Source organism: Podarcis erhardii (genome assembly GCF_964252035.2).
Source record: "Podarcis erhardii genome assembly, chromosome: 12".
Classification (NCBI taxonomy): domain Eukaryota; kingdom Metazoa; phylum Chordata; class Lepidosauria; order Squamata; family Lacertidae; genus Podarcis; species Podarcis erhardii.
The window spans coordinates 23846586-23859647 of record NC_138513.1 but is presented as its reverse complement, the minus strand read 5'-3'; the positions used below and the strand labels follow the sequence as shown (position 1 = coordinate 23859647).

The 13062-nt window shown below is 43.5% G+C and overlaps 1 protein-coding gene across 7 annotated transcripts in view; it reads right to left on the bottom strand.

Moving 5' to 3' along the window:
- The window catches only part of DYNC1I1 (dynein cytoplasmic 1 intermediate chain 1), a 201890-nt gene that overhangs the window by 168347 nt on the left and 20481 nt on the right, over positions 1-13062 (bottom strand). For 4 of the 7 annotated variants that reach the window (XM_081882077.1, XM_081882078.1, XM_081882072.1 and 1 more), the window contains 2 exons: positions 7200-7259; positions 4900-5015 (listed from right to left, as the gene is read on the bottom strand). In XM_081882077.1, coding sequence (XP_081738203.1) covers positions 4900-5015; positions 7200-7259 — 176 coding nt within the window. The remainder of the gene's footprint in view (positions 1-4899; positions 5016-7199; positions 7260-13062) is intronic. The other 3 variants (XM_081882073.1, XM_081882075.1, XM_081882076.1) reach the window with 1 other exon arrangement.

Below are 13062 nucleotides of genomic sequence, written 5' to 3'. Positions count from 1 at the left end.
GCCTAGTCAGTTTCCTCTGATCGCCTCCCCCGCCACAATGTCAGTTTTTACATACACCACTAGAGGGTACTCTTTGTAAGTTTCTGGAGTAAAGAATAAAACAAACTCCTCCAAAAAAAATCCATGTTTCGAAAGAGAAGCATATGGTTGTGCCATTTCTGAAGGCAAATTCTACCGTTTCACACCCAGTCTTGCACTTGGGTTTTATTTATTATTATTTTTAAAATAATTTTTATTAGTTTTCAACACAAATATACAATTTTATCCAAATTTTAACAAATTATCTTTTTTTGGACTTCCTTCAGCTTCTCTGATAATCATCCATATTTACCTCTTTGTTACACATTCCCTTTATTTGTATTGCCATTTATCTTCCCCCCCCCCTTCTATTTCTTTTTAACAATACATCTTAACTTTCACAGTGCTTATTGAAACCCCACTAGTGTCACAAATACCATATTTTTCGCACCATAGGACGCACTGGACAATAGGACACACCTTGTTTTAGAGGGGGGAGAACAAGAAAAAAAAAATCTCCCCCTCTCTGCCCAGCGCCCCTTCAGCGAAGCGGCAGGAGGCGCTGTGCAGAGAGGGGGAGAATTTCCCCCCTCTTGTTTTCCCACTCTAAAACAAGGTGCCGTTGAAGGTGCATTCAGGCGGCTACCTTGGAAGCCTGGAGAGCGAGAGGGGTCGGTGTGCACCGACCCCTCTCGCTCTCCAGGCTTCAGGTTCCTTTCGACCTGCTCTTTGGGGCTGGCGGGGGGAAGCCCACCACCAGCCCCAAAGAGCAGGTCAGGGAGCAGCGGAAAGGCGCAGCGGAGAGGTTGCTGCCATAGTCGCGTGTCACCTCTCCAGCTGGGAGAGGGTCGCGGCGGGCTTCTTTAGCCCCATGCGTGCTCTCCCGGTTGGAGAGGTGATGTGTGGCTATAGAGGCTCCTGCCATAGCCGCGCGTCACCTCTCCAGCTGGGAGAGGGTCGCGGGGCTATGGCGTCTTCGCTCCATAGGATGCACACACATTTCCCCTTCATTTTTGAAGGGGAAAAAGTGCATCCTATAGAGCGAAAAATACGGTACTTTTCAGATATTCTACAAACTTTCCCCAGTCTTCAATGAACTTTTGGTCTTGCAAATATCTTATCTTCCCGGTTAGTTTATCCAGTTCCACATAGTCTGTCAGTTTCATTCTCCATTCTTCTATCGTTGGTATTTCCTCTTGTTTCCATTTCTGGGCCAACAAAATTCTTGCTGCTGTAACTGCATATTGAAAAAGTTTACAATCCTTTCTTCTTATTTCCTTTCCTGTAATCCCTAAAAGAAAAGCTTCTGGTTTCTTTACAAAAGTATACCTTAACATCTTTTTCAATTCATTATATATCATCTCCCAGAAACTTTTCACTTTCTTACAATCCCACCACATATGATAAAACGTTCCTTCTTTTTCTTTACATTTCCAACACTTATTGCATGTCTTAAACATTTTTGCTAATTTTACTGGTGTGATATACCATCTATAAAACATTTTCATAACATTTTCCTTCAACGCTGTACATGCAGTAAATTTTAAATTTTCCTTCCATAATTTTTCCCAATCATCAAATTGGATATTGTAACCAAAGTCTTTGGCCCATTGTATCATCACAGATTTAACCTCTTCAACTTTCGTATACCATTCCAACAATATCTTATACATTTTTGACAGAATTTTACAATCATTATTTATTATATCTGTTTGAAACTTTGAGACTTTTTCTACATAGCCACTTTCTTTTATATCTTTTTTAAACATTTCATTAACCTGAAAATAGTGCAACCAGTTGTATACATATTTTGCACTTGGGTTTTAGATTACAGTGGTACCTTGGGTTAAGAACTTAATTCATTCTGGAGGTCCTTTCTTAACCTGGAACTGTTCTTAATCTGAGGTACCACTTTAGCTAATGGGGCCTCCCGCTGCTGCCGCGCGATTTCTGTTCTCATCCTGAAGCAAAGTTCTTAACCTGAGGCACTATTTCTGGGTTAGTGGAGTCTGTAACCTGAAGCGTCTGTAACCCGAGGTACCACTGTACTTCCGCAACAAATAGATTTACGTCGCTATTTTATTACATCAATATATACTTTAAGGAGACAGTGCTTTGGCACCTCTGCCAGGCAGCAAGAACAAATGATAAGCAGTAAGTTAGCTTATTGGAGGGCTGAGCTAGATGTAACATTGGCTATCCACAAGATCCCCCATCTTTCTCAGTTAAGGTGGGGGGAGGAGGAAGAGAGTGCTTTGGGAGCAGTCCTATGCAGCTGGAAGTGAAGAGATTCATCCTTTCAGCAATGTCAGTTTATTGACCTGAATTCCCACCCACTCACCCCCACCCACTCACCCCCACCCCGTCCCCCCAGCTGCTGCTTGCCCTCAAAAGAAAAGCATTCAGGCACCAACAGTTTGTCTTGCGGCAGGAAGAGGGAGCCACTAGCCCTACAGACATTGTTAGACTCCAATTCATCCTCCCCAGGGAACATGGCTCATGCTCAGGAATGATGGGGGGCAGTAATATAACTCCTTGATGGACCAAGCATCTTTTGACAAAATGAGATTGCTTCTGTTTTTATTGTTCTTACGTATTCTGTGTTTTTTATATTGTAATTTTGTGTTGTGTGACCTATGGGTAAAGGGCGGTACACAAATTTAATAAATGTAACAACAACAACAACAACAACAACAACAACATGAGTTTTAGTGCAACGACATCTGGGGGGCCCCAGATGCCCCATTCCTGTTCCAAATATTTACTTTTGCTTTGCTAACCCATTATGGTAATTACCTTGAACAGCAGATAAAATAAAGGCTACTTCAGAAAGCACATCAATTCAGTAATTATATGAGTGCTCTAAATGATTTGCTCAGCCTTCCCTGAAGTATTGCCCTCCAGATGTTGTGGGACTTTAACTCTCCCAGCCAGCAGGGCCAATGGTCAGAGAACACAGAAAGATGCCTTGTTGAGTCAGGTCATTGGTCCATCTCATACAGTACTGGGAATGCCTTGGAGACTTGCAACAGCATGCCATGATCCACAAGGACAAGTGTTCCTATGTGTTATGGTGTGTGGATGATGATTTATAGGTGTGAGAGAGGAGCCTTTTCAGAAGTATCCTTGTTATAATCTCAATGTGACCTCTGTGTCTCAGGCATTTTGAATGAACAGTGAGGTCGAGGCATATCTACAGCATCTCAAATTGTACACCGAGCCAAAAATGACATGTCATTTCTTCCCCTCAAATAAAGGAAGTTGCAGGTTTTCCAACAAAAAAATACATTATTCTGTGGAAGGAAGTAGGATGCTGAATAGACCAAAAAAAGAAAGTGGAGGAAAATGATATGTCTTCTTGATGACTCAACTACTTGTTTAGAAGCTGCCAGCCAGCCTCCACACCTCCAGCGTATACAGAATAATGAAACAAGACAGATTTTCCAAGCCATATCTCCCTTTTAGTTTGGAAGCCACCAGGAAACTGCTGAAAATAAAGAGCTTACTTGCACTACTTGCACTGTTTTTGATTTTATTAATATTAATTGAACGTATATCCTGCCTTCCCTCGAGCCCAGGGCAGCAAACACACAGCATTTCAAAAGAGAAACAAAGCAAAAGCTTTCTAAAATGGTCAAGACACTCTTAAAAACAAATAAAATTAAAATATGCAAAAGCAGTTGCAGTCTTCTCTCCATCTAATTAAAAGACTTTGGATCTTTTCATAAAACCCTATTCACGTCTTCAGAAGCAAGCAGTATTTGGAGGGGTGACGCGAGGGAGGAGAACGAGGCCAAGGTCACTTGACCCTTACTCCCACACCGCCACTGCTGCAGCCTATGTGATCCACTCCTCAGTGCTGTGTATAGGCTGAGGCTACCAAACGGGCATAAGTAGGATGAAATCCTGGGCACTCAATGCTTCTTCATGCTCACAGAGCTTGTGTGTGCATGTGGAAGGCTGCCCCGCTGAAGATCCACCTTCCAACCACTGACAGGATCGGGAAGGGCGCAGAGTGTGGGGATATGCCAGAGTATGCTCACACTCTCACACAATTATCTCCATGTGCTTTTGAACATCTGAACAGCATTAGAGTGCTGAGTTAACCTGGAGGTTTAAGTTGCAATCCCATGGACACTGACCTAACTCAACTGATCACGTGGACCGGCTACCGCTAAAATCTCAGCAAATCCAGTGTAATGTACAAACACGTGTTGCTATTGGAATGAAAAAAATATTTCCTTGAAGACAAAACCAAGACTACAACCAGATGCAATTCCTAAGTCATATGGGTTGCTGCTACAATTATTTTATGAATAATACAGTTATATATTATTGTTGTCAAAGTGAATTACCTCCATCTGAAGCACAATCAGTAGGACGACAATGATGTTACCGGGTCTGCCACTAATAAACCTTCCACTCTCCCTTTCCAGAGAGGTTAAATGTAACATAGCGTAAAACAACATAAAATAATCACATTTACTGGGCTAGTCCATAGGCCACATCCAAAGAAAACAATGAATAAAATGCTTTAAAAACTCCACACAGGAGCATACATGAGATAAAACAAAACTAAATAGTAAAAATGCAGGAGATACATGTCAGAAAGAATTGATAGTCTCCCAGTGCAGGAACTCCACCACAGCTGACTGAAAGGGCTTCCAAGTAACTTGTCCTGAGGCTGGAAGCTTTTATTGCAAAAGAGACCACCCTCCAAATCACATACCAATTACTTCTTTGTAACAGAAAGCTTGCTACGTCTTTCACTTTCTAATACCTTTATGGTGTGCGACATTAAAGTGATCACTGATCAAAGTGAGCTTTTTTTCTTCACTCCAAACATCTCGAATTCCACGGAAGAAATGGTAGCTGCTTTACCTTCAGATCGATGAGTAGACAAAGGCGTCTGCGTCTCCTTGGAATAGGACACCACTTCCCGAGGCAAGAAGTCCACCTGGGTGATCTTTGACACGCCCAGTTTGTGTAGGCGGCGGCTAGAACAAGCAAACCAAAAGGCTGGGTTAGGTACTGGAGTGTGCTGTCAAAAGCGCTATGGCGCTCATTCATGAACACAAGCAGCAGCCGCCTTATAGTGGGGTGAGACCATTAGTCCTTCTAGCTCAGCATGGTCGACGCTGACAGGAAGTAGCTCTCCAATGTTTCAGGCACTGTACTTCCCAGCAGAGGCGGATTTAGGGGAGCGCAAGCAGTTCAGCAGCACTGGGCGCCGAGCATCGGAGGCACTGCAGAGGATGTCACAACTATTATTTGGAATGGAGGATGAGAAGTGGAGAGGGGGTGGATTTTGGCGTCGCACAGGGCGCTGTGAAATGTGAGACCCCAAGGAGATGCTGAGGACCAAACCCAGAAGCTTTTGCATGCCAGGCCTTTGCTCCACCACCCAGTTAAGTCCCTTCCCCAGTTCCCACAGGATGTGGGGGTTTTTTCCATTAGCAACTTAACTTTGCTTTCTCTCGGGGGGTTGACACTGATGCTGCAAGCTAGAAAAGTGCTGTTTCTACTCCATTTTGCTTTAAATCGAGCTTTCAGCAAAAAATAAAAATGACCCGGCAGTAAAGCAGCCACCATTGCTAATGCTGCAACTAGTCTGTTTTTGAGAAAGGATTTCATGAACGCCCCCAAATGACTCTCTTTCACAGCTCTGAATTTGCCACTGTGCATTAACGCAAAGCACACTCCAAAGCATCAACCGCAGTCTGTTCGCAGGATGCGCGAAGGGCGTCATCCAACCTTGCCAGAATCTTTTACTGCTGGATTCTAAGAGCTGAACCAGACAAGACACCATTCATGCTACCGGGCATTCGGGGGAAGGGCTACAACTTGGTGGTGGAGCACATGATCTGCATGCGTAAGCCCCAGTTTGAAACCCCAGCATCTCCTGTTATGGCTGAGATTGCCTCATGCCTGAAACCCTAGAGAGGGGCTGCCAGTTAGTGTAGGCAATAGTGAGCTAGATAGACCAGTGTTCTGACAGCTTCCTGTGCAAATTACTTCTAAAAAAAAAATCACAGTGCAGGAAACCCCCCCCACGGTTTCCTGATCTGTGTCAGGGCCCCCATGCCTTCCCCTTACTTACTTCCTCCCCCCCCCAAAAAAAAATGCTAATTGTGTGAACAGCATTATGCTTGGTTTGTCCTTAATAATCAAAAGATAAAAACAGAAGTTGCTTGACATTCTTAGGATAACACTGGTAATGGTACTGCAGTCCTGTCCTCAAGATGGACAGGATATTTCTTGCACTACTTCTCATATTGTGAGCCTATACATTATTGTGTGGAAGCAAATATCCCTGTATAAAATGGGGCTTGTTCCCAAAGTAGGTGTGCACTGGGCTGCAGTCATATTCTGCTCCTCGCCCACCTCTAATCCAATAAAAAAATATTTTATGTATATAACCAGTACCTATCCAAAGACAGTTTTAAGGTTATTTGTAACACAACCCAAACATAATCTCAGAGAGGGGAAGCCCTGGTTCAAATAGCTCAGCTATAAAGCAGACTGGGTGAATTTGGGATAGTCACCTCTGCTCAACAGAATCAACCTCGCAGAGCTGAGCCCTCTGGAGGAAGTTCAGTGCAAAAATATTACATCAGTGTATTATATCATGGTACTGAAGAAGCCAACGTTATGTAAATTGTATTAGCTAATTTATTGACTGCAACTTTCAAAGGGTTAATGGGCTAAAAGGAAATAGAAATACGACTGATGTGATATTAATAAAATACTTTGAACAATGAACAAGTAGGGAAAATCTGTGGCCTGCCGGTGATGTTAAAAACATACATGTTGATAGTACACACCTATAACATGCATGTTACTGTTTCCACAAACATGCTTTTCTAACATTTCATCTCCAGCGAAATGAAAATGTTTCTTTTGAAAACATCAAAAGTGCACTGGACCCTGGATGTTTTCACTAGCCAGAAGTAGTGACCGTTTTCAGAAAGCTTCGCTTCTGTTTTTCTCAGAAGAAGATGGTCCTTCCCCCCAAAAAATAAAAAACAAAACAAAAATAAGAGTACTGTATGACGCTGAGGATTCGGCACACACATACACACAAGGAGAAAGCTGACCGAGGAAGCAACTTCAACATAACCGGTGCAAACAAAGTCATAGTATAACAAGAGGGAAAATAAAGAACGAGAGTGGACATATACCCAAGTTCAGAGTCAGACTGAAGCTGCAGCACTGAAGGGTCTGTGTCCCACTGCAGGGTCCTAGCGAGGTTATCAGCAGCACAGCACAAGGGGAGGAAGAAGAACACACAGAATTAACTGCAATGACGGGCTGCAGGGAGAGGAACAAATCACTTTGTCGTTTGCCATATGCTGTAAAAGCACAGAACAGAGCTCCGAAAGTACAACAGAGAAACACAGGCAATATCACAGAATCTCTACTGTCAGACAAGAGCAGGTAATTCCATCAAACTCTCTTTCTCTGTCAAAACTGGAGAACGTTACGCTAGCAAGGACAAGAGGCTTCCGACTTTTGCTCAGCTCTGCTTCACTTCAAAAACAACCATCCTGAAAGTCCAGCTGCTTAACTGATGAATATACCGTATTTTTCCGTGTATAAGACTAGGGTTTTTTCCTAAAAAATAATGTCCAAAATTTGGGGGTGTTTTATACATGGATAGATCTTCCCCCATTTTCTTAAATTGGAGTCCCCAAAAATAGGGGGTGTCTTACACATGGGGGTGTCTTTTAGATGGAAAAATATGGTAATCCAGATGATTATCATATGTTGTTAAATGATGTTAAATGTGAACTTCCCCTCTCCCACCCATAGTGAAGAAGCTGCATCCAATTCGTAGCTCAACATGAAGCCCTTGCGCTTGCTGGAGCTCCATGAGTACACTGGAGCACCCATGTGCTTAAGTGCCCTGGAAAGAGCGTTCTGCAAGCAGGTCGCCGCATGCAGGTTTGTTGCACCAGAGGCACAAAAGGCTACAATTGGGAGGGCAGGAAATCTCTGCATGCAACACTCAGGGTGTCTGCATGGCACGTGGCGTGCACACCGACTAACAGATGATCAGCATTGCCAGCTATGGGTTAAGAGGACTGAGCACATTTTAGGCGGGTAGGAGAGGAAATCCAGAAGCACAGCAATGAGAGTGCTTCCTCCAGCCGGGATCTGGATTCCCAGCATTAGGACCAAGTGATCTCTGCATTCTCATTTCAACTAACAGATGGATTTGAGAAACAAATGAATGAAGAAACAAAAAATGCATTAAAAACATCATAATTCTATACATACTTATCTAATACAATGGTACATAAATGGAATTATTAAAATAGTAGGTTATAAATAATTGTCCTCACTACCTACTTAGTTCAAAGGCAGTTAGTAACTGGTTGACTAACAGGCTACATCTAAGGACACATGAATATACAACATTATTTTATAAATTGATTTTTCCAGGAGCTGATCTTCTTTTAAAAAAATGACAGAGTGAAGTAGTCTTGTGGCGGTTCCAACCTGGGAGAGACCACAACTTGCCACATTGCAATTTTTTAAGGTGTTCAAGGATACAAGCTGGGAACATAGTGAAGTGATCCTAAAACTAGTAGCAGCTGGCGAGGCAGTGCAGGGAGAGGGGCAGGGGCAAGGCAATGGAGAGCTTGGCATGGGCTGGCACCACCACTGTGCCCACACCACTTTTGTACAGTAAGCTAGCTTGCACCCCTCTCTTTCCTCCATTCCGGCAAGCGAAAGGAATTATCAGAGGACACATTTCAGCCAAGCAAAGACATTTAAGGAAAGTGTGAAGCAGGGCTACTGAAGGACATGGCTATGGCACAGAAAGACTCCCAAGGGCCAGACAGAGAGGCTTAGAGGGCCACATTCCCCTGCCCTCGAGCCAGAGGTTCACCAGCCCTGGACTAGACCTGCCTTCTGCAACCTGATGCACTCCAGATGTTTTGGGCTACCACTCCCATCAGCCACCACCAACACAGCACTTCCAGGTTGATTTGAAGAGCCTGTGTAGTGTAGTGGTTAGAGAGCTGGGTTAAAAGCTGGGAGACCTGGGTTCAAATCCCCACTCACCTGTGAAGTTCACTGAGTGGCGTCACACCAGCCACTGCCTCACACCCTAACTTACCTCACATGGTTTTTGTTAGGACAAAATGGGGAGGAAGAGATCCACGTATGCCACCTTCAACTCCTTGGAGGATATAAGAGGTGGAATATAAATTTAACAATAAATTTTAAAAATGTAAAAAAAAATATCTCTTGCATCTTGGACTGAGTCAGTTGGTTCAATGTGCACCTAAGGGTTGACTCTGCCCACACAACTATGGCAAAGAAAATTAGTTGAAAGCTCATTCCAGCACTGGATTTAGGGACAGTTGCCCATGGTCCCATCCTGGAAAACAGCACACTAATCTGTTTCTTATATTTTTTTAATAAGCGGGATGAATGACTTATTAAAGGGAACGGAGCACAAACAAATCAGGATGAATGCTCAGTGTCATCTAACTTCCCCACTATCAATTCCAAATGCTCGATGAAAACCGGACACAGTCTAACACCAGCATAAGTTTTGTGTGAGCTAACCAGAAAGGACACTCAACAAACAGGTTGCCTGGAGGAGCCCCTATACGTACTTCCTAGCTAAACACAGAGGGACTGACTTCCTGCACAAAAGTACTATGGATTGATTGGACTGCAGATGGGACAATCACGCTAGATGAGCTCAGTTCCTGTTAGTTGCACTTTGGAGGGCAAGAGCAAGGGCACTGGCCACACGCTGTCACATTGAGATGAAACAATCAATATTAAGTCCATTAAAAGAATAAATAAATAAATAAATAAATAAAAGGGACCTTGCAGCAGGGCATGTTCAAAAGGATTTGAGCTGTAGTAAGAGAATCCTCCTGGTGACTTGGCTGAAAACTTGCCCAGGATTTTGTGTGTCATTGGAAAGGCATTTTTGAAAGCGATTCCTTCAAAATAAAAATACAAACGACACAGACAGCCAATAAGATTTTTCTCTGGTGGCTTTTCATGAGCAGAGGCAGAATCTCTTCCTCCCAATACTTCTACCTAATCTGAATGATGAAAGAGGAGGGGGCGGAAGATGCCAAGCACTTTCTGTGCCTAATGTGTTAGAGAAGTTGCTGAGATGAAACTGAATCAAAGTGAAAATGATCTCTGTAACACTGCCAAGGTCATTAACGAAGAAAGTGTGATTTGCCGAATATCCGCCAGCTTCTAATGTCATGAGTATCGGGGGACCACTTATACCTGCACACACAGGATACTTAGGGGGGGGCGGGGGACACGCAGCTTGCTCAAGGCAGTCATTACCCCTTTGCTCCATCCTCTTTCAAAACCTGTCAAGTTTCCCAAGTGACAAACAATATTCCGTTAGGGAGAATTCCATTACTGTGTGATTAAAGGAAGAGCTGGGGACAGAATCCTCAGCAGACAAAGGCAGTTGAGGTTACCGGAGGACAATGTTGCCTTGTATTGGCTTTGCACAGGTTCAAATGTCAGGTCCGCCTTTGCCGGCTCCCCATTTCAGGCTAGCTAGCACTGACCCTCTTATTCAAAGACTACCATTAACAGCTGGTTCAGGATCTGCTCTGCACACGCCTTTCCGCTTGACAGCGCTCCACGATCATATTTTCCAATGCTCCCCCTTATTAAGATTTTAAAAACAACCACAACTCCCTGCATACATTAGGGGGAGGTTTGCTATAAGTCTAAACACGCAAAAGTGAATTTTGTAAGAACTGTTTCTCAACTGCTTACTGGATTCCCACCCCCTTTTTGAGTTTCTGGCTCCCCGTGTCTTCTCCTGCAAAATGCACGTGGCTTTAGTTGTTCCTTGTAACGTTTTCCATGGATATCCAATGGTAAGTGACACCTTTGATTTCCTTGGGGCCAATAGATGTTGCCACCTCTAAAAGAAAAGCAGACTAATTAAAGCTTTCATGAGTAGATTAATGAGTACGACAGGGCCATTATCCACCCTAGTTCAGTGACAGCACATTACATATTAATACAGGATTGAGCAGAGACTCAGGTTGCTAAGTCACACTAGGAAGCCCCCTTAGGGAACAAGAGCGCCCCCTCCCCTCAAAACCATACCATGAGAAACTTACTAATGAGAACTATAATCTAGACAACCAAACTCTACATTTCCTTGAGGAATGAGAGTGTGACTGTTTTTAATGATGCCACTGGCTCACATGCAAAAAGACTAATTAACCAGAGGTTCCCAACTCTGTATCTGGCAGGCACCCAGAACCAATCCGTGCTTTTGTGATGGCCATACAAACAGAAATTTACTATTCATGTAAGCTCATGTGTCCAATAGGGCTTGCTTTCCACCAGATGCCCACAGGATTGAGGTCGTGACCAACAATCCCACGCACTCACTCTAACTTGGGAGTAAGTAAACTAAACCCTGCACTGAGTGAGACATACAAGTAAACATATATTGGATCAGACTGCTAGATGGATTTATCTCATGAGTTTCTGTTTAGAGCACCCTTTCTCAACCTTGGGTCCCCAGGTGTTGTTGGACTACAACTCCCATCATCCCTAGCTAGCAGGACCAGTAGTCAGGAATGGCGGGAGCTGTATACCTGAAGGAGCATCTCCACCCCCATTGTTCAGCATGGACACTGAGATCCAGCTCTGAGGGCCTTCTTGTGGTTCTCTCATTGCAAGAGATAAGGTTACAGGGAACCAGGCAGAGGGCCTTTTCAGTAGTCGAAACCGCCCTGTGGAATGCCCTCCCATCAGATGTCAAACATATAAACAGCTACATGGTTTTTAAAAGACATCTGAAGGCAGCCCTGTTCAGGGAAGTTTTTAGTGTTTGACGTTTTATTGCGTTTTTACTATTCTTGTGTTGGAAGCCATCCCGAATGGCTGAGGCAACCCTGTCAGATAGGCGGCATATAAATAAATAATAAGTAATTGTTGTTGATGATCCATAATATCTGGAGACCCAAGACTGAGAAAAGCTGGTCTAGAGTACATACCAAATATTGCCATGAAGAACAGTAGGAAAACCTGGATCCATATAAATCAAGCACTAATTCACTCATACCGATTGAAACCACATGACAACCTAAGAAATCACACAAAGCCACAAGACAGCTGCCATCAACAATGGGAATGCAGTAAAAGTTGCCGGTCTATTTACTTCAGTGCCTTTCATGGGCACCATGATTTGATAGAAATATTCTTATTTGGACGTATTAATGCAGCAGCCATACTGCTTAAAGTTGTCAATTATTAGCTAACGGGCAAAGGTCAAGATGCTGGCAGCAGTGTACCTAATCAATCACTGCACTCCACGGGAGAGGGCCTCCTGCAGATACCATCTCATCAGAAGGTCCTTTCCATATAATGTAAGAGTTGGACTTTTAGTGTGCCAGTATCTACCCATTGCAACTCTCTCAATATATATCACAGAGCTGGCTTTTCTACTGTCTTCTGTTGTAGACTAAGTCTAGATTCTTATCCCAGCCTGTATCTGTACTAGATTTGGAAATTGTTTTTATTGTTGACTTCTTTATTGTTCATTGCTTTGGAATGCTCCATGAGAAGCATTTTATAAATGAAATGACCTAAGCTAATGCCCAAGAAGATACCACATGGCTAGTAAGCGGTGTGATGCTGCCAGGAAGCAACTACACTGGAAATGTTTTATTGTTTTCTTCTTGACAATAATACTGCACAATATGAATTGGCATACTTAGAGCTCATGGGAAGACCTGAAAGGGTTGTCCTTGAAACCTGAGGTACTGAAGGACAAGTTTGGAGAGTGCTGGAGGCTGAATGAATTAGAAGATGCATCCAGCACAGAGATGTAACAGCCAGTAAAGCCAAGGATCAATGAATCTCTATCTTAAGACACAGGCTATGTGACGGAGGGTGGCATTTTCCATCTAGCACTCGTAGGCTCAGTGTGGTCAGAACAGATGGAGAACAGCAAAAGCTGTCAAGAACCATCAGCAGGCTTGGGAACATCAAGTCCTGACCTGTGAGGATGGGAAC